Raw genomic sequence first — 22,149 nt, forward strand, 5'->3', positions numbered from 1 at the left:
CCGCTCTTACATGCGCTACCCAAGTCCAGACTCCACGCTGGAGCCACGTCCAAAAGTTTCTTTTTCAAACAGCAGGGGGGAGTTGATTCGTGTGTGTGCAGAAGAAGGAGGCACCTTTCCGCAGCCACCCTCCCCCACCCCCTTTTTGGCGGTGGGGGTGGGGCGGAGGGGAAGGAGTGGGAGGAAGAGGCAGTTTGGGGTTGGGGGAGGAGGTTTCGTCTCATCAAAGCGCAATCAGGGTTCACCGAGTGACTCCCACCTTGCTGTCAGCAATTCATTAACAAGTCCGGCGGAGGGGATCCGGAGCGGAAATTGTCCCGGCGGCTCCGGATTTACAAAACCGAGCCCTGGGGCACAGCGCCTGGCTGGCACCTTTCGGTGTGTCCCGGGAGGCGAGGAGCGCTGGTGGTGGGGACGGCCCTGCTGGGGTCAGGGCCGGAGCAGCTGTCCCCGTGGGTGCTTTGATCACCTTGGGGGCGGGGGGGGGGCAAAAAACCAACCCCCCCACCCAGCCAAACTTTCAGCGTCCCCTCCAGGCGATGCACGGCTTTGCCTCCGATGGAGCCGCCCGGCAGCTGCACCTGCCCGACTGTTATCACACCCAGCGCCCTGTGCGGGATCAATAACTCCGTCTGCTAGCCGCGCAACAGAGGGGGCCCGTTGTGAGCGCATCCCAAAGCCCCGCTAACCAGCGCGCCCGCTCTGCGGGCTGCCCGGCCGGGTCCCCGTCCCCTCCGCCTCCGCCGCGCCCTCCGGCAAGCGAGAGACAGACCCCCAAAGCTCGCGGGTTTGGGGGGTGGCGGTAGATTCCGGGGGGGAGAGGCTCCCACTCGGGGTAGCCGGGAGCTGTGTAGACACCATGACCTGGAGGCGGCTGAGGCTCTCTGTGTAAGTGGAAAATCATTTATTTTGTGTTCAGTCCGGAGCAATCTTTGATGGAAGCCAGGCTGTGGGACTTGGGGGGGGAGGGGGGGGGGAATCTCCTGGATTTTTTTTTCCCCTCCCTGTTTCCGAGTCCCTCCCTGGGAAAAAAGCGCTGCCCACCCAAGGAAGCAACCGAATCTCCTTCTCTGCCTCTGTCTGGCTCACACGCACCGCGTGAGTGTCTCGCTCTCTCCTTGAAGCGACTGCTTGTGTTTTCAGGTTGCTCGGACCTGAAATCTAAGCGAATAATCTCAGCGTTCGCGTAGCTGCTGGTGCTGGTGATGTTATTGGTGAAGAGGAGGCGAGGGGGGTTTCTTTCCATTCAATGGATCTGAAATCAGAGTCTCTGGACCGCCGTTGTTTTGGAATATCTACATGCTGAGCCTCTTTGGGGTGGCACATCAGCTCATCGGGGTGCACCATCTGAAGAGAACAAGATGTTTCTTGCTACCTTATACTTCGTTTTACCCTTAATGGGTAAGTTGCCGGCGTTTACATTCGCTCTCTTTACAGGGCTTCGTAACGCAGAAGGTTGCGTTTATGAGATCCGATGTCTGCGGTCTGGTTTAAGGTGAACGGGGAAGTTGCCAGTAGTTTTGACGGATTTGAATGAGCACAGACCACATTTAAAGCGCTCTGAGATGTAGCTCTTGCCTGGGTAGCCCGTTATTAAACTGGGCTCTAGTAAGTTAGAGGAAAACTTTTCAATAGTCGCTTTTCATCTTAATAACACTGTGGGGTGGAGGTGTCATCAGTGAGAAGAATGATTGATTGCATCGCTTACCTGAACATGCCTCCCTGCCTGGTTGCAAATATTGTAACAATACATGTTTACTCTGTGTGCGTAGTGAGGAAGGGAAGGATTTTACTGGCGTTGGGGAGTGGAGAAGGGTGGCTCATATCATTCGCTGTTTCCTTCTGCAAAAAAGCATCCGACGTGTCGAGAAATGTGGGAACTGGGGGGGGGGGGGCGGGGGGGACATAACAAGCAGCCTTTAAAAAGTGACTTCAGTAAAAAGAGCCAGTATCAGTCGGCGAGGAGACTTCTCCGCTCTCGGGTTCCTCATGAATGTAATTGAAATCCCAGCAAAACCCTTATGGGAAGCCAGGGCAGATATTTAACCCCTCAGTGGAACATAGGGAGGGAAGGGTTATTAATTAAATGAAGGCTGATGTAAGGAACAGTGAATATTTTACCATGCACATTAACCCTCTGTCTTCTCTGCGGACTTTCCGTAAAGAGATTTGAAGGCGAGCCATCCCCTTGAAACCTCATTTATCTTCCCAAACATTCAGAACAAAGCTCCTGGCTTGGCCGCGGGCTGAGTCAGCTAGCGAGCGGCTGCCTTTGGAAAGGGGTCGTGCGTTCATTTTGTAGGGCGGTGGGTTGCTCTCCCCAGGTTGGGCTGGCACGGAGCCCAGTGTCTCAAAACGAGTTTGTTTTTTTGTTTTTTTGTTTTTTTTGTTGGGTTTTGTCTCTCTCTCTCTCTCCAGACGTACTTTTGTCCGCAGAAGTGAGCGGGCTGCCTGGCGGGGACCGCCTGGACTGCGTGCGAGCCAGCGATCAGTGTCTCAAGGAGCAGAGCTGTAGTACTAAATACAGGACACTGAGGCAGTGTGTAGCCGGCAAAGAGAGCAACTTCAGCCGGGCGACCGGCCTGGAGGCGAAAGACGAGTGCAAAAGCGCCATGGAGGCGCTCAAGCAGAAATCTCTTTACAACTGCCGCTGCAAGAGGGGCATGAAGAAGGAGAAAAACTGCCTGCGCATTTACTGGAGCATGTACCAAAGCTTACAGGGTACGTTGCGAAACCCAGAAACAGCCCACTGCCCAAAGGCAGGGTGGTTTCCCAGCCCCTCTCAGCCGCAGCTAGCCACCACCGCGGAGACTAAATGGAGGGCCTGACCTCATAATTCACATTGTGCTCTTCAGCTGAAAAACTGAGGATCTTTCATCCGACTCAGGAACAGCTGCTGCTGCAGTCTCCCGTTGTTGGGCAATCCACAATAAGGGTTTCCTCCAGAGGACCCGGTTGACCTTTCTAAACCAAAGTCAAAAGATTAGGGCATTAGCAAGTGCCAAAGCGCCAGGAACAATCAATCTGTGACTTCGCCCTAACGGAGGAGTTTAAACACTTGTTAACTAGATCTCACTTCACAGGGACGCGGTGGGAAACGAATTAATTAGCTCCTGGGTGTAAGATAAAAGTGTAAATATAAGAAAAGGAAGAACAAGATACAGCTATGTGAAAGCGGATTTGGTACTTTGCATAGCATGCAGAGGAGAGAACAAGAAGCAATGGTCTCAAGTTGCAGTGGGGGAGGTGTAGGTTGGATATTAGGAAACACTATTTCACTAGGAGGGTGGGGAAGCACTGGAATGGGTTACCTAAGGAGGTGGTAGAATCTCCATCCTTAGGGGTTTTTAAGGCCAAGCTTGACAAAGCCTTGGCTGGCATGATTTAGTTGGTGTTGGTCCTGTTTAGAGCAGGGGATTGGACTAGATGACCTCCTGAGGTCTCTTCCAACCCTGATATTCTATGATTCTATGAGAGAGTTGCAGATGGTATGCCAGTGTTAAATGATAGGGTTGACTTTATACCCATTAAAGTCCTTGTCAAGTCTCCCAGTGAGTCTACTTGGAACAGAATCAGGTCCTTAGGTAATATTGCTATGTATCACCCACCTGGATTTTGTATTGCTGAAGAACCCCAAATGCCTTCTGAATTCAGTGGAAGTTTAGGGCCCCATCCTGCATGTCTTGTTGGCCAAGTTTGCCTCAAACATCCATTCTGAAGGTGCTTCCAGCTTTATATTGCTCCCTGGAAGCCATACAGTATGTATGCATTAGCCAATGAAAATGTCAGGTGGAATATTTTAATGGATTAATATATGTCTCTTTGTTCCAACTTTCATAATAAAGTACATTTACTGGACATTTGCTACATTATAAATCAATTTCCTTCCCGACTATTTTTTGTTAAAAGCACCTCTGCTCTTTCTCTTCCAATAATGAGTTGATGTAAGAAACTTCCTTTTCCCCTCCCCCCATCTCTTCTCCCTCTGAAGATAGGCAGTTCTTGTGATGCCACAGACTGCCTCTTCTGATTTGTGACTTCATTCCATGCTGAAGGAGGGGAGGGAGTTAATGGCAAGAAATGCTTCTTTCTTTCAAGTGTTTCCATCTTCTCCCATGGGGAGAGAAAATAGCATGAGCAATAAATGGGAAGCCCCTTGTAATATTAGCGTAGTTTTCTTTTTAACCCAATCTAATTATTTTGAGAATAAAAATAATGCCATCATGTGAAGTAACGAAACCTCATCCCCAGAATAATGTGTAAAAGAAACCCAACTCTTTTGTTGTCTTTAGGAAATGACTTGCTTGAAGATTCCCCCTATGAACCAGTTAACAGCAGATTATCAGACATATTTAGGCTAGCACCAATTGTATCAGGTAAGCAGATTTAATATTCTTTAAGTGAAACGTGACTACATCACTTCTGTCAAGTTCGGTCTATGTGAGTTTTCTGAGTTTATGGAGTAATCCTCTTCTGTAAGTACAGAGCAATGTGATTTGCTTTCTGGATCTGGGAAAGTCAAGATATGGTTATGGTTCCAAAATATTTGGAAAAATACTAAAATTGAAGAGGGTAATTTCCCTCCTCCCCCCACCCCCTTGTTTTAGCACTTGTTTTCAGAAATTGACAAATTTACCTGTAGGTGGCAATCTGATTCCCTGTGTTTGTAATTTACAATATAATGCCTTGTTGGAAATGTGGCTATGTAAATTACCTCCCATTAACATTAAGGGAGGTAGTGGGAATGTCATATTATTTTATACCTTTGTGTTTAAAGAAGAAGTTTTAGGATTAAGAATTGTCTCTTTTAGTTAGATTAACTGTCTTAGTTTTTAAAGATCCTTTCTTTCATAGCAGTTTTGCTTTTGAAAAAATCTGCTATGTAGTTGCCTTGAGCATTTTCTTGTACCATTCAGACTATACTGTTTGTATTTCCAGACTTAAATATTTTTGGTCCCAAACTAATATAATTTATTGGAACAATGGATTTTAGACAGTGAGATGTGTTACAGAAGAAGTCATTATTCTTGTTTCTAGTTTCCAAAATGTCCTGTAAGAATGCGGTCTGTATAAAATACCTTCAATTATATAGTGATATGATGTCAGCACGTTGAATATAGTATCATATATCATAATTTATATACAATGTAAACAGTTAATCTTGCAGCTAACTGCCTTTTTAAGGAAAGCAGCTTTGTTAATCACACTTTGAAAGAGAAAAGGTCAAAGGAACCAGAGCAACAAGAAACTTGGGGTGATTTTTCAAAAGAGCCTAAGTCCCATTTTCAAAGGTGACTTGGGATGAATAAAATTTTCAGCAGTGCTTAAGTAAGTTAGGAGCCCAAGTCTCATGGAAAGTGACTGGATTTTAGGTTCTTAAGTGCCTAAAGGTCAGAATTTTAAAGATATTTAGGTGCCTAAAGATGCAGATACGTACCTACGCACTTTTGAAAATCCCACTAGGAGTCTAAATTCAGATTTAGGTACCTAAATATATTTAAAATTCTAGCTCTGAGTTACTTTTGAAAATGGTATTAGGTGTCTAAATCACTTAGATGCTTTTGAAAAAAATTGCTCTTGGTCTAAAAAGCTACTAGTAGGAGAGACAGAAGGGACAGGAGACAACAGATTCCTGCAGGAATCTATTGTCAAAAAATACAAAGCCATTTCATTTTGGTGTTCTGGCAGCAAGCCACCTAAACTCTGTTCTTAAAGTTTATGGTTGATCTACTTAAGACCAAATTTTGATCTATGAAATTCTTCTGATCTGAATGGAAATGTCTTTTGTTACAATTTTTCTTTTTTCGATACACTGTTTCTTTGCCAAGGTAGTTTTTAAAAATGTGTTAGATTCCTCAGCTGCTCTGCAACAACAAATTATATACACTGTTCCAACAGCTGTAATGATTCCTACAGCCACCATTTATGATCGTGGTGCACAGGCTGAGTCTGAATTCTTGTGTACTTAAAATTCCCATTATCTCCAGTGGAAGTTTTTGGGTGTGCAAGGATTGCAAAATTAGATCCAGAGAAGTAAACAGAATTTGAGTTGCATTGTCTTATATTTCATTACATATAGAGGAAAAATGCCAGTATTTAGTAAATGTTTAAGGAAAAATTAGTAGGAAATATTTGTATTGTTAAGATTGTGATTTCTATTGTATATTATACCTTTTTGAAGCCTTATATAACTTTTTTCATGTCTGCATTTAACCAAGGTAGCAGAATTTATACAGGATTCTCAGATCTTGATTGTTTTCTTTTTTTCTGATTTGTATTAGCAGAATTGCCTGTAGGCAAGGTTTTCATATCTCGTCTTCTGCCAAACCTGGTCAGTGTTTACGTGAAATATAATTAGGTTCATATTCACCCTCATCAGGTTTATGTGGCTATCAATTGAAGGCAGAAGTTTGGCTCCATAGCTTTTATAACTTATTTTTGTGTATAAATACATATGCTTTTTACTAAGTGTACAGTCCAGAACAAGCTTTTTAGTCACTTATCAGAAACAATTATTATGACTTTCTACATTATTTCTATTTTACAAGACATGGACAATAAACAAAAGTTTGACTGAAAGTGAATGGTCCATACACTTCATCCAGCATATGCATGCCTAAGAAATGGAAGTGTGAGATTTTTTTTTTTAAAGCATCTTGCCCTAATTGTCAGTATTAGTCTCATATTACATAACCCAGGAATGATTTTAATTTGTCCATTCTGTATTTTCTTTTCTGTAGGCAATTTCCATAGTGTTTTGTTCTCTAAACCACATGGTGTTGTCAGACAGTTAAAACTTTAAAGTAAAATGAAGAACTTCTTTTAGTAGGGTCTGTTACACTTCGATTAATTACTGTATAAATAATATTCAATCTGAAAAATGTCACTAATGTAAAAAACTAAAAAATTCCAATGCTTTTTAGTAATCCATTTATTTGTTTATGGACCCAAAGGGTGTCTCATTGTGATGAAGTCCACGACAACTAAATTTTGCATTTGTACCTCTAATAAACCTGCAAAGAAGGCCTGCATTCTTGAAAAATAAAAAGGGTAAAGTGGAGAAGTGGGCTCAGTGTTAGTTGCAGCTGACTTAAATTATTTTTTTCCCCACAAGTCCCTTCCATAAAAGGAAGCCTATGACACACCATCCTCCTAACTCCAGGCCTGTGACTCTCCTCCCAAGTTAAGGCCAGGACCATCTGACCTTATAGATCCAGACCTCAGATTTGTCAGCCATTGTTGTCACAATGTGAACATGCAACAGAATCTGAGCCTTGGTGCTGGGCTCATGTAGGTTTGTTTTAGTAATCATGTCCAGTTCTGGAGCTTCTCTGTTTCCGTTGTGAAATGCATGCTAAGATTAGGGTGACCACCTGTCCCTAATTGGACGGGACAGACCCGAAATGTACATTTCCAGTCCCGGTCATGGGTTGAATGACTCCGGATCAGCATTTGTCCTGGATTCCCTGCACGCCTGTATGAGGCTCAGGGGCAGTGCCAGCCTCTTCCTAGTGTGGCGGCGGGAGGGGAGGCACTCAGGTGGGCCTTGCCCCCCCGGCCATGAGGCCTCCATGCTAGGCCAGAAGCCTGGCAGTAGTAAGAGCCACCCAGAGAGCCCAGGGCACTGCGGGGAGCCCTGGACTCTCCACCTGCCCTGGGCAGTGCTCCCCGGGGAATAGGGACATGGGTCGGGGCTGCTCTTGGGCATCCCAGCCTGCTGCCCAGGGCAGATGAAGGGTCCAGGGCTCTGCACGGTGGCCTGAGCCTGGGCGGCTCTTACCACTACCTGGCTCTGACTTCCAGGCTGGCCAGAGGGTAGGGCCTGGGGGAAGAGGAGGGGTAGGGGGTGGGGCTACTGCATGTGTCTTGGTTTTGCATTTTGAAAAGGTGGTTACCCTAGCTAAGACGCAACTTTGTAAATTAGCCTAAGACCTGGGTGCCTTTTTCAGATAATAGCATGTAGTTAATTTAGGGGTTTCATTAAAATTCCTGTTTTTTGGCTAAACCATAACTGCTTTTGAGAGACACCTTTTGGGACATTTATCTCCATTACAACTATAGTGAATATACAATTGATGAGGTTTTTGGAGATTAGCTTTATACCGTTAACCTCCATGCCTCAAGTGTGATCTTTCATTAGTATCTCAAATGTTTAACTTATTTAAAATTCAGCGATTTCATCTTCAACACAGAACAGTTTGGCCTCCAGCATGCAATGACTAGTAACCCACCTCTTAAAATGGCATTTGACGTTGTTCGTTACAACTGGAAATATAAACTCTAAAATAAATATTATAATTTTTGTATTCATAAAAGCATAACTACGTATAGTTGAAGAAATATTTACAAAAGGGATGGTTTCTGAAATGCATCATTCACAAAGTAGAGAGCCAATGAAGCAGAACAAAACGCTTAGGGCCATTTCTGTGCAGTGGTGTAAACAAAATACATAGTGGCAAATAGAAGAATATTTAATTCTACTCCTTCAGATGATCTAATGTTATACACACACAACATTAAACTCGACTTGCAAGTTGAATGGTTAATCACAAACTCATTACTTTGTTAATCTTTGTATATCCTTTCTCATTTATTTATTACTTTTGGAAATATATACTGATTTGCTGCACGAGGCACATTCTACAACAGTGGTTCTTAAACCATTCGTGGTCCAGGGAGAATTTGCTGGTGGCTTGTGGAGAATTGGTTGGTCACATGCTCCTGGCTCCTTATTGTTTCCAGCTGTTAAATCACATTCAAAGACCCCTAAAAATAAATAAATACTTTCCTAATCTTCCTTTTTCATGTAACTGATCGCTGTAGTTACAACATGGATGTTACATAAGTGACAACGTGCATAAGAGCAGGGGTTCTCAAACTTCATTGCACCGCGACCCCCTTCTGACAATAAAAATTACTATGTGACCCCAGGAGGGGACACTGAAGCCTGAGCCCACCCAAGCAGGGGAGCCAAAGCCTGAGCTCCACCACCCTGGGTGGGCGAGCCGGTCAAAGCTGAAGCCCAAGGGCTTCAGCCCTGGCCGGGGGGGCAAGTAACCTGAGTCCAGCCATCCAGGACTGAAAATCTTGGGCTTCAGCTTTGGCCCCGGGCCCCAGCAAGTCTAATGCCATCCCTGGTGACCCCATTAAAATGGGGTTGCGACCCACTTTGGGGTCCCAACCCACAGTCTGAGAACCGCTGCATTGGGGGAAGGTGTCCATGAATCAATCTTTTATAAGACATGGGTCACGCTGTGCAAAAGTTTGAGAACTTTCTGTTGTAAAAGATGTCTATAAGTTTGTAATTTGACAAACATGGTGTTTTTAGAATTTATTAGAGTATTTTTTACATAAACTTATAGATTTATAAAAGCAGAATTTAGGAGACAGCACATTATGCTTCAATAAGAATCTTTAAATTCCATATCAGCAACATAGCATGTAAAGTTTACGTTTGATTTGCACACTGAATCAGCTGTAAGTACAAATAAAACAAATTATTTTCAGAAAGAGATGGTCTCTTATGTATTAAGAAGCATAAGGTTATAAAAATGGGAAGTGCTGGAGTTATCACATTAATTATGCACATCAGTGAGATAGTTTAATAATCTCATGTACACTGTAAATGGAGAATGTTTAAGTACACCTCTACCGTGTTAGGGAAAGTTAACCTAGTTAGCATATGTGACTCCATTTTGGGTTTCCTCTCGGCCATTAACTGGAAGCGAGCACATCACATACCAAGGGAGGATCCTTCAAGGTGGACAGCTGGACAGTTTCAAGATAAGGGAAACAAAGGAGACAAGAACCAGCCGACGTGCCTGAAATAGTTGCTAATTCAGCTTTTTTGCATGGGGAAGGTGGCTGCAGGGGATTGGTAATAGATAATAAGAAGGCCTGTTTATTGGTTTAGGCCCCCCCAAGGCACACAGGCAGGATGTTTTGCCAACAGTATATAATCTTTGTGTAACCTGTAATCAGGGTCCCGTTCTGCTTAACAGATCAGTACCACACTCGAGCGTAATAAACCTACAAACTTTGAGACACTCTGCAGTCTGTCTTTATTTGGTTGCCTCAGCCTAGAAACGAACTGTATGTGTCCTAACTGAAATAATTTGTAACAACCCTGATATAATGCTGTCCTCGGGAGCCAAACAATCTTACCGTGTTATAGGTGAAACCGCGTTATATCGAACTTGCTTTGATCCACCTGTGCATGCAGCTCCGCCCCCCCCCCCCCCCCCGGAGTGCTGCTTTACCGCGTTATATCAGAATTCTTGTTATATCAGGTCGTGTTATATCGAGGTAGAGGTGTATTTTATAGTGGTAGGTTAGATTCTGGCTCTCCTTCCCCTGATGCTAGCACAGGGAATCAAACACAGGAGGGACTGGGGTGTTGAGCAGAGAAGAAAGAATGGGTTGGTGGCATTCTCCCTCCAATTTCATGAGCTTCAGAAGCCCCTTTCTAGATATAGTGTGTGGCTGGGATTCCCAGGTGAGTATGTCAGTGATGAGAGAGGAGAAAATACACTGCAATACACTTCCCTCAGGACCTGGTGGAATTCCATCAGGAAATCCACATGAGTTAATGCTGCTATGAGCATTAACAGCAATAAAGAGACAAGGTGGGTGAGGTAGTATTTCTTATTGGACCAACTTCCAATGGTGAGAGAGACAAGCTTTGCAGCTACATAGAGCTCTTCTCCAGGTCTGAGAAAGAAACTACAGGGGTGTTAAGGGGCCACTTCCCCTTGAATGGTCCCTTAGAATTTTTGCAAACTGCTATTTAGCTGTGACACACTTAGTGCCTTTCCCTGATCTGAAAAAGAGCTCTGTGCAGCTTGAAAACTTGTCTCTCTCACCAACGGATGTTGGTCCAGTAAAAGAGATTACCTCACCCACCTTTTCTCTCTAATATCCTGGGACCAGTACGGCTTCACACTGCATACATTAACAGCAATAACAGACAGACCCATACTCTTCTTCTCCGCAAGAGTAGAGTGGCTCTTCATATGAATTTCCTGGTGCATTAAACACAAAAGAAAACAAGTTTAAAGCTCAATAGGGTTTCTATATCTCACCCTTTCTCCCTCTGTAAGATCAGGTTTCCCTACCTATAGAGGGGAGAATTGAGAGGAAGTGCCATCAGGTGAACGCCGCAGAAAGTCCAGCGCTGGTTTTCCCAAATTTTCACAATCATGACTGATTTCTTCCTTTTTTTTTTTTTTCCTCTCAACATTTTAATATGTTTGAGTCCATTCTTCCTGACCCCACATTTCTCGGCTGTAATTCTTCTAACAATGTAAGTTAAGTATATCCATCAAAGGAAGAAGATGCATCTTGTAATTATTGTTTTACACTTTCTCTATGAGACAATCTTCTTTCCTTTTATGTAAGCCCCACATTGCCTCTTTCTTCCTTTTTGTCAAAAAAGATAAGTTAGTTTCTGTACCCTAGCCAATGTGACACTTTCTCCTTTTGGATCCTGGTGTATAATAAATTAACGGCTTTTCCTAGTGACTTAATATTGTATGACATACCCAAATCCTCCAGCCTAGGGCCTTTAATCCTGGGTCCATTTCTAAATGTGTGTGTGTATATATACATATCACATATTATATATTTTTTTTTATTTAACATTACCTGCTCTTTTTGAGAAATCTCTATAAGAATATTTGAGATTCACTGTATTTAAAAAAGAAGTATGTTTATGGTAAATATGTATTTGCTGGTATGGTAAATATTAATAAATATGTTTATTGGTTTCTCTTGACAGCTTAAGGTACACCAGTTAACTGTTATCTTTTATACTGTTGCCTTTTTAAAACATTTTAAAAGATGAGGCATTTCATATTAGAGTTACTTTCACCCAGTTTCAGATACAGTGAATCAGTTCTTATTAGGTTAATAGGAGTCTTGCAATTTACTTCAGAGAGGGAACAGGCATAGTACATCATAATATTTTAATTGATTATGTTTCCTATTGTAATTTTTTGGCTTGTGTCCTATTTTTTTGATGTGCAGAGAGGCCTTTTGGGTTTTGAGCACCATAAAAATAAGAATGCATTATTAATTATGATTGTACTTGTCTGATCACAATACATAATTGTATTTTTATGTGTGAGATGATTTTTGTATTAATCAGAGTAATAGTCCCTGAGCCAGTGTGATGTTGGTTACACTGGTATAAATCTGAACTAACTCTTTTGTTTCCAGTGAAGTTTTGTGGCTGTTTTCCCTGTCCAAGAAAAAAGCAGGAATCCATTTTAGTGGCATTTAACAAAGGACAAACAGTTTAATAAAAAAAGCTAATATGAAAATACACAATGACATTTCGTCTGCACATTCGCTTTGCAGAGACAAGGTTTGGTTCCAGTGAGATTGCAAGGTATCGAGGGTGCATAAATACTAGTTGCTGAATTCTACTTCTCCTTTCTGTAATCAGATTGGACCACATACGAAAGAAAATCGTGGTGATTGTTGACTCTCTGAAGCTCTTTGAGTTTCCTATTTTGTGTTTTCCCCATAGGATGAATCTGACTCTGACAGGGGAATTAAGTACTCTTCTGAAGTACTGGCCAACATAGGGTCTACTCCTGTTCCCATTGACCTCAGTAGAAGCAGAAGGGGGCTGTCTTTCCCAGTTATTACTCACCCAGTGCTTATGGGGCAGGTAGATTCTTCTCCCTACCAAGAGTCCAGCCTAACAGCTTCATGAACCTAATACACCATAGGAGGTAACGCAAAGGCCATTAATAAGGGGAGGGAACCTCCAGTAACATAGCTGAGAGTCTGTGCAGGTAGACCCAACATCTTTATGTATGCTGTGGAGAAATATTTTGTAGGGACTGCTTTTGTGGGGCCACTAGGGAGACCATTTTGGGAGGGCCAGTTGAGAGACATAAACGTAGCCAGAGGTTCTGTGTACAAGGTGGAAATCCTTGCAAAGTGCCACATCCTCTTTTTTCCATACCCAGGTATAGTAGCTGCTTGCTGGCTTCATGGAAGCATTGGGCCTTACTTCAAGGTACAGGGAAAACATCTGTCCCCTTACCACTTCACATAAATCTTCCAAGAAAAGCTTGTTTACTCAGCCTTTGTATGGTGAACAAGACATCACTCTAACATGTCAGTCAGTATTCTTTTTTGCCCAAAAGACTATCAAGTACTTTATGATTATAAAATTGACATTTCAATTTAGAAAGTTTCTCTTACTGGTATGTTTTAAATTATACTGGAAAATTCGTACTCTAAATTATTCTTGTCAGCCCAATTCCAACTGAGAATTCTTCGCACACTTTTTACACTGTCTTTTTTGTTAAGGGCTGGATTCTCTCACTTTTATTCATGTTGAATAGTACCTTCCTCCACAAGTAGTTCCACTGATTTCAACGGGATTATTTGGAGAGTGAGATAGAGAAAGGGAATAGAGAAGTCAGTGAGACAGTCATCCCAAGCTCTCTGTTCACAGTAGCAATTTTAGATTGGCACAGGGCTTCTAGCAGCGAAGACCTCAGCAAGAAGGATGGTATGGCACAAGGTGTCTGCAGGCTGTGCTCTGTTGTGGGCACAGGCAAGCAACCACTGAAGCCCCAAAAGCAGGCAGTGCTGGTGGTTGTGGACAGGACATGTCAAGTGTGGCAAGGGGAGAGGAGGAATGAGAGAACAAACCACATCTGACAGATTTTAGTCGCATTGTTTAATTGACTACTGTAAAGCACTCAGATAACACAGTGATGAGGGTGGTATAAAAATGAGGGTGGACTGATTAGGCATATTCCTGTGGCAGCCTCCACCACAGGACTACTGTGGTGCCCTGGCAGACTTTATGCTTCGTCCCTTGATGGAACCACAAAGAGCGAATGGGCAATAGGAGCAGCACCCTGGAGTGCTGTAGCTCTGAGTGGCATAGTGAGGTGCAATTTACAGCAGGTGTTTCTAGTTCTCAGTCTTTAATGTTAAAATCATTATAAAATTCATTTTAGAGCACTGTTTTTAAATGTGACTCTTAGAAATTATTTTGACAGTACTAGTAGTATCTGTCAGCTGTTGACAGTAAGTTAAAAATTCTGTTGGTAAAGTGCTTGTGGTTTAATGAAGACAGACAAGAATTCTTATATTGTAAGACGGAACTTATTTGTCATAGGATAAGATAATGTATGTTGGGGATTCATCTCAGTTGAGCTTCAGGAAAGAATGTTGTTACAGTATTTAACTTTAAAAGTATGATCTCAAAAGTTTTTGTTTATAAAATAAAGAAATTTGCCAGTGTAAACTTGGTCATATATTTTTACATTAGTATTTTACTGACTTTTAAAAAATACGTATTTTGGCACATTCTATCATTTTCTGTGGATGAAACTCATGCAGTAACTTAAATCATTGCTGCTGACATAGTTAGCTCATTAACAAATTTTATTATATTTTCTCAATAGTTCTCTAGTTATGACATGTAGTGCATAAAGCAATTTTTACACCTTTCAAGCTATTGTCCTGTACGAAGTGTACTCGAACTACAAATGTAACATGAGAGATACATTACACAGTTTAATGGCACAGAGAAGGCTCATCCTATGTAGAAATTTGCAGAAATGATGGGTTGTAAAGAGAGTTGGAGATATCAAACAATTTGAATAGAGCCCATAAATAAAGATGAATTTCTGCATTCACTGGCTATATGATTTTATCACTGTCTGGTGTCTGTAAAGTACATTTTTCCATTAAAGTTTTGTCATGCAACTGATGAAGTTCAAAAGTGTTCATGCTTTCACACTCTTCTTTTTAAATTCTATATCATAGGGCCCAGTGCTAAAACTCAGGATGGCAAAAACAGAGCTTCTCATTTCTCCTCTCCTCTTCCATCCCAATAGATAATTCCACTATTCTGCCTTTTCCCCAGGTTCACAACTTACATGTCATTGTTGATGCCTCTCTCTCCTTTACTCCTCTTATTCAGACTACTGCTAAATTTTGTAATTCTGTCCCTTTTTCTTTTACAAAATATCTAAGGCTTATTCCTTCCTTTCCATCCCTGGTTCCAGATCTCATGTCCAAGTGTTAGTAAACTCCTTTGACTTCATTAATGTCCTTCTCTCAGGTCTTCCTGACCCTCATCTTGCACTCCTTTGATATATCCAAAATGCCTCAGCCAAAATTTTCTTTCTTGTGTATGACTCTAAACAGAGGTGATGTATGGGGGGGGTCATGTGCCCCCCAGATTTTTTGGTTGCTGGGTGGATGACCTGTGGGGCTGGTGTTGCCGCTTGTGCCCCAGAATGTTCCTCTACATCCCTCCGGGGCGTGCTCCATAATTTGAAAACCTCTCTCTGGCAGTCATGTGCCTGCTCCCATGAACCTTTAAATTGTGCTTCCCCTGTGCTATCAACAGTTAGGTGTTGTCTCTGAACATCCCACCTCTATTTTCTGTGACCCTTTGCTGGCTCCACATTCACTCTATCCTTCTTTTTTTTTGTTTTTTTTTGTTTTGTTTTTTTGTTTCTTTTCCCTTTCAAGGCTCTGCACAGCTCTGCCCTTTCTTTCTTATAACTGGTCCCCCGCAACTCTCCTGTTTCTTCTTCTGTGCTGGTCCTGCACCTGGCATATCCTTTCTTGTCTGCCAGCCAACCCTCCCTTTCTTCCTTCAAAGCTTTCCTCGACACTGCTGTTTTCAGAACCTTTAAGTGATTCTCTGATTCTCTAGGAGCAGTTTCAAATGTAATTTAAAAAACAAAGCAAATGTGATGTGTACAGTTCTACCCAAGCAATCCCATAACTCATTCCTTCCACACACTCACTCTTGTGCCTGTCATATGCGTTCTTCTCACACTCTTTGTATATTGCTACTATTCTTCTTTTTTTAAATCAAACCTACAAAAATATGCTAGAGATCTCAAAAACCAAGTGAGGATGCAGCTCCAGCCCCTAAGAGCATACAGTCTAAACTCAGTATGACACCACAATTGAGGGTCATAAACAGACACATGGAGACAAGGGGGAAGAGGACAGAAAATGAAAAGGTACAAACAATAAAGCCATGTGGCTATTCAGGCACATGGCCATCCTGACAACTATTTATTTTTGGTGTTGTCGCGCTTCCTCCATCGTTCCTCATACACAAAATGAAGAAGTGAATTTTTGGGACAGATGACAATATTACATGGAAGGCAGCTGAGTGAATGGATTTCAGGAGTGTGTTTGGTGTTCATATAGGCCTTGATTCTGCAAAGACTTATGTATCTGCTTGACTTTATACACATGAGTACTCCCATTTGAAGAGTTAAACATCTACCTTGGTATTTGCAGGATTGGGGCATTATAATCTGCCTTTTTGGGGCATGGCCTGTCTTATTCTGTGTCTGTAAAGCACCTAGCCCTTTTGGGTGTTAAATAAATAAAAATGCAATGGATTTAAAATGTATAGATAAAAAAGTACAGTTTGTAGTTAAGTGTTACTCTAGGCACTTGAGTGTCACAGGATTCCAATATATTTTAATAGATTAAAGAGGGGGGAAACAATTTAGTTATTTAGATTAGTGAGCATAAAGATTATGCATTTGGATTTAGAAAATAAAAAAAATCCAGAAGATGTACAATTATTTATAAAACATAAATATTATAAGTAGCAAACTAGTATTTGCTAATGCCATTTCATCTAGTATGGGGATCTTATTTTCTAGATACATTATCTTGGAAGAATATTTTTAGGAGAGAAGGATAAATTTGAGATTTTTACAATTTTTGCTATTAAAGAAATTTTGAAAGCAAAGTTATGAAAGATTTTATTTGCTGTTTTGCTAGTAATCCCAATGTATTGTTCAAATATAAAGAGATCACCAGTTAGAACTTGCAAATAGATTAGGAATCTATTCTGCAGAGGAATAGTTTGTCATTATCATTTAAAAAGCAGATTAAAATATCTGTTAATATTGTTTAGTGCAGTATAGGAACACAAGTCTTGGATGTTAATAACAATGGAGATTACTTTATTAAGCAAATTAAAAGCAATTAAATCTTAACCACAAAAGCTTTTGTAAAATAAATACCTGATCGGAAACCCAATCCTGTGGGCTTATTCACATTCCTATTGCGGGACTACTCACAGGCCTAAGTGCTGCAGGATGTGAGCCTGACTACAACATCAAATTGTCATTATTATTGAAGATCATTTATATGGCCCTGTAAATGTATATGATACTGTACATTAGGATCCAAACAGACAAGTTCTATCCCCCAAAAGACCTACTATTTGCCCACACTAGTGAAAATAAAACATGACAGAAGAGCACAAAGTGTCCCTATTATAAAAAATTCTATTATAAGTTGATAAATCTACTTGTCAAATTCTTTAAAGGTCTGCATAGGTAAGGGCTGCACGTATTATTCCCTCATGAAAATTATGGGGGTTTATACATAAATTCATATAGATGGAAAATATGTGTCACTTCTTTCACTGACAGTCACTTCACTTAATTTTAGTTTTCCAAAGAGTGAAAAGGAGACTGGAAAACTTGCAATGTTCTAATGATGCTTAAGACCTGATGAAGTAAGCTACTTTGATATTTTGAGAGGTCAAATTGTGTGTGTTTCTAAGCAAGCATTCCCCAAGGCTGATGATGAATGAGATGTCTCTTCCTGTTTTCAAATTTCCCACCTTCACAGCAGAAAATTAAAGGGGACTCTGCAAAGAAGCCCAGCATGTTAAAATGCACTTAATCTTGTCTATAATTTGGTGTTAAAACTGTTGGAGGCTTGGGTCTTTTGCTCAATTTTAAAAAGCAGTCTAGGTTTGACAGCCTTGCAGTGCAATTAGTAGGTGAAGATCTACATACAATTATGCCTAGGCAGAAGGAAAAACAATGTTTTCAAAATGTAGGAAATGTGGACTAATTGTAATTCTGATTTGGGGAGTCATTTAGCTTTTGGTCCTGTTTTTTAGTCCCTTTCTACTATAAACAAAATATAACTTTATTTCCAATCCACCATGACCTTAAGTCTTGGAACACTACAAAAACAATGGCTGTGAGAAGAAGCATAAATGGGAAGAAATGCCTTCTCCTCAGTTTTGTTAACTTATCATTCTAGAATTGTTATAGTTTAATTTGTTTTTTACATTTTTAAGGAAGAATGTGGTCAAGAAAAGTCTCTTCTTGACAACCCCGGAAACACTATTAAGCTATTTCTTTATAGAACAGGTATGGCAGAAGCAGAGCTGAGTAAAACTACAGCATTGCCCTGCCAACATGTCTCGTTGCGGACCTTAAGGCACAATCCTTAGGAATGGAAGGGTAGTTCAGTCTCCATGTCTATATGGTTCTTGGCTGCTTTGTTTGGACTGACAATATGGGGACTGATCATAATAGTGATTTCTGAAGCATGGACACCCATCCTCTAAGCAATGATCATCACCGACTGATTCCATGTAGATTACTACACTTCTATATAATGACTATTTTTGGTTACTGCCTACTTTGACTCTGTTTGAACCAGTGACTTAGAGGTGAAAGGTTTCATATCTTTCATGATTCTTTGTTCATTCCTTGAGTAATCCAGTGCGATGAACAATGCATAATTCTGTTACATCTTTTTTATTATTTACAAAATGTGTGTTATGTGGTCATTTACATTACAATGGTAACTGTTGTGGGGAAAAGCTGTATGTCACTAATTATGTTCATCTATAATAAACCAGGAGATGTTTACAGTTATGAAATTGTCAATTTTTGGGTTTCTTTCCATTGCTCTGTGGCAGATTTACAGTATGTAGGTAACTTTCATTAATGATGATTGGGATTAAGCTTGTAAATTCCCTATGCTATCAATAGGAGAGTATTCCTTTTTCTTTCATTTATTTTAGATCTTAAACTTGATAGATTATGGTAATACTTCAGAGGAAAATATCAGGATAAAAATCTTGTATAAATCAACGTGTCCAAAGCCAACAAAACAAAAATTAACTATGACTCCACTTTTCCTTGTTTCAGAATTAAATGTGTAGTGTTGCAGCTGTAAGTAGTTACAATTCAGCTTTTTAAAATGAATTTGGGAGATTTAAGCGTGTGTATTTAACCCTAGACAGAACAAAACAAAAGCCACATCTGAAAGGTAATCAATAAGTGACTATACCTAGGACAGTGACTTGAGGCAAAAGAAATTGATTTGGTAAATGGCAATCTTTTCTCCAAAGCTGTACTCACTGGGATCTTTGGAAAACAATCACACGTTCCTGTAATGCAAGCAGTATGCAATATCTGGCCTTGGTATAGTAAACTTAAGTGAATTAAAATGCTGTCATTTAAAGTAAACCCATTATTTACAAGATACAGAAATAATTTTTTCCACAAATGTATAAAACTGGATAAACGGCATTGTCTCCATTAATAGCTATTTGTGTTAACTGAAGGACTCAGGATTGCTTTGTAAGAATCAGAACTGAAGCATGTAGACTGCTTTAAGTGACTAGTTTCAGTCTGTAACCAGAATAAGAAATATCTGTAAATGGGCTTAGAGTTCACCAAAAGGAGCTACTTTAAACATTTCCTATTCTTATAGCTGCCATGGGAAGAATTCTTTGTAACAGATAGCTACAGTATCTGCATAATGGGTTACACTTCTTTTGTGGCAAAAGGTGTCACTGATAGATGAAGGTGATAATTCATAATGTTCCTCACAGTACATGCTGCATCTTGAGCCAGATCAGAGACTCACAGAGCATGTCTTACAGAAAGAAGTGTTGTTACTTATCCTTCCTGGTGATTTTCTACATTTTTAAAGGATTTTTCATATTTAAAATATATTTTAACTCAAAAGTTTTGGAATTTGAAATTTATTTTACAAATCATCCGTTCCCTAAATCTTCGCTAATTGCAATGGTCTAATTTTTCACGACAGCTTTGTTGTGAGAGATGCTATTAAACATTGATAATTTCCTTGGTTTAGTTCTAAAAATTCCTATTTTTATTAGGAATCCTTTATGTGAAAGGGAAACTCAGTTGTGTGGTGGGGGGGGGGGTTACGTTTTTTTTAAAATGTGGTGACTTCTTAAATGTCTCTTACTAGTGTACAGTAAATGCATTTATTCAAACTGTTTGTTTTTAGAGAGTAGCAAAAGTATTTAAAATACACATCTCTCTGAATCTTCCTGCAGCTACTTAAAAAGGGGCCTTGGCCAGCTGCCAAGTAATACTATGTAGTATATATTCAACTAGAGGAGATCTCTCTGAGGATTTTTTACCACTGTGGGACTCCTGCTGTTCACATTACTTCTGAATAGTTTGGAATATCTTTAATTTGTTTTAACAATTTGAGTTCCAATTTGCATTAAGGGCTCAATGTGTGCTTGCACTGGGGGATACACAGCATTTTTGTTTGATAGGAGAAATACAGGACTTCTCCATTTCACATTTTTAATGCAGAAATTAGTATTGTTAGTATTTCTTCAAGGCAGTTTTTCTGTGCTTCTAAAATTAGCACAAAAAGTTGTACTGGTTTGTATAAATTATGACTTGAGTTCATTCTTTTGACAGCTTTGCCCTTAATTGTTTGAAGGTTTCAGTAAGAGATTGGCAGGGTTCTAACTTCCTTTCCTCCCAAGTAGCTTTGTGTTCTGCTCCAGTTGAGCAGATAGGGTTACCTTCTGATTCCTGTGCATGCCAGGCCTGACTATATTCATGATTGGCTATCCTGGTGAAGGCTGTATTGCTGTGGCTAACAAAGGCTTTTGAACGCTTTATGGCTTTATAAACAGGGTCATGAATTTGGCCCACAATGTTTTCAGGAATGACTATGTAGACAAGTTACATGCGTACATATGCAACTAGAACAACAGATATTCTTTTCTTAACTTGGTCATATTTATATTTCGAAGTAGCTTTTTTAATAGTAAAGAACCAAGTCATCCAATATATAATATAGTGCAGTAGCTGTAGTTTATACTATATTATTTTTGGTCAACAAATTTTTATGAAGACATTTGTAACCATGTAAGGACAAATGTTCTCAAATCAATGTACTGTAACTGGGTCCACAAACAAAATCAAGTTCTGCTTCACGACATTGATTCTGCTGATTTTCCCGTCAGGTCACAATGGAACCAATTTCAAAGGTTAGTTGTTGCAGAGTTTAGAACTAACTCTCTGACTTCCTTCAGTTCCTTCATTTCCACAAGCACCAGTGGAACCCAATCTGCTTCCTGTGTTGAGCTTTGTGTTAAAATATTTAGGGCTATATTTTAGCTTAAAGTATTTCTTTAATGGGAAACTTTTAGTTAGCTTTTTCTATTTTTTGTTAGGACTTTGTCTATTTGGATTGGTCAGGGTACAGCTCTTTTTTATTCCTGGGTCTCTCTGAGGGTCCCGTGAAATCTGCAGTACTGGCTTTGAGAGACTCCTTGTCTCATGTATTGTGCAGGGGAGGATCTCTCTGCAAAGGCAGAGTTGTGGTTTTTGTTGTTGTTTTTGGTTTTTTTAAGAGGCAAAAACTCCCACCCTGAAGCTGTCTATACATATGGCTGTGTGGAGAATACATACACTGCATGCCTCCCTAGCTGGGGTATAAATAGAACTATAGACAAGAGGCACTGCTTAGGTGAGTACAGTAAAGACACAGCAGAACCTTAGGGTATTTACCTTGCTTGGCTCCCTACATGTCCCTACATGACATTGGTGAGGCCTCATCTGGAGTACTGTGTCCAGTTTGGGGCCCCACACTACAAGAAGGATGTGGAAAAATTGGAAAGAGTCCAGCGGAGGGCAACAAAAATGATTAGGGGGCTGGAGCACATGAATTATGAGGAGAAGCTGAGGGAACTGGGATTATTTATTCTGCAGAAGAGAAGAATGAGGGGGGATTTGATAGCTGCTTTCAACTACCTGAAAGGGGATTCCAAAGAGGATGAACCTAGATTGTTCTCAGTGGTACCAGATGACAGAACGAGGAGTAATGGTCTCAAGTTGCAGTGGGGGAGGTTTAGGTTGGATATTAGGAAAAAACTTTTTCACTAGGAGGGTGGTGAAGCACTGGAATGTGTTACCTAGGGAGGTGGTGGAATCTCCTTCCTTAGAGGTTTTCAAGGTCAGGCTTGACAAAGCGCTGGCTGGGATGATTTAGTTGGGGATTGGTCTTGCTTTGAGCAGAGGGTTGGACTAGATGACC

The 22,149-nt window shown here is 40.7% G+C and overlaps 1 protein-coding gene across 1 annotated transcript in view; it reads left to right on the top strand.

Moving 5' to 3' along the window:
- Positions 1–240: 240 nt before the first annotated feature.
- The window catches only part of GFRA1 (GDNF family receptor alpha 1), a 189,175-nt gene continuing 167,266 nt past the window's right edge, over positions 241–22,149 (top strand). Inside the window, exons 1-4 of the mRNA XM_007056322.4 lie at positions 241–888; positions 1,144–1,401; positions 2,419–2,721; positions 4,293–4,376. Coding sequence (XP_007056384.2) covers positions 1,362–1,401; positions 2,419–2,721; positions 4,293–4,376 — 427 coding nt within the window. The 5' untranslated portion in view covers positions 241–888; positions 1,144–1,361. The remainder of the gene's footprint in view (positions 889–1,143; positions 1,402–2,418; positions 2,722–4,292; positions 4,377–22,149) is intronic.

This window comes from Chelonia mydas, chromosome 7 (assembly GCF_015237465.2).
Source record: "Chelonia mydas isolate rCheMyd1 chromosome 7, rCheMyd1.pri.v2, whole genome shotgun sequence".
Classification (NCBI taxonomy): Eukaryota; Metazoa; Chordata; order Testudines; family Cheloniidae; genus Chelonia; species Chelonia mydas.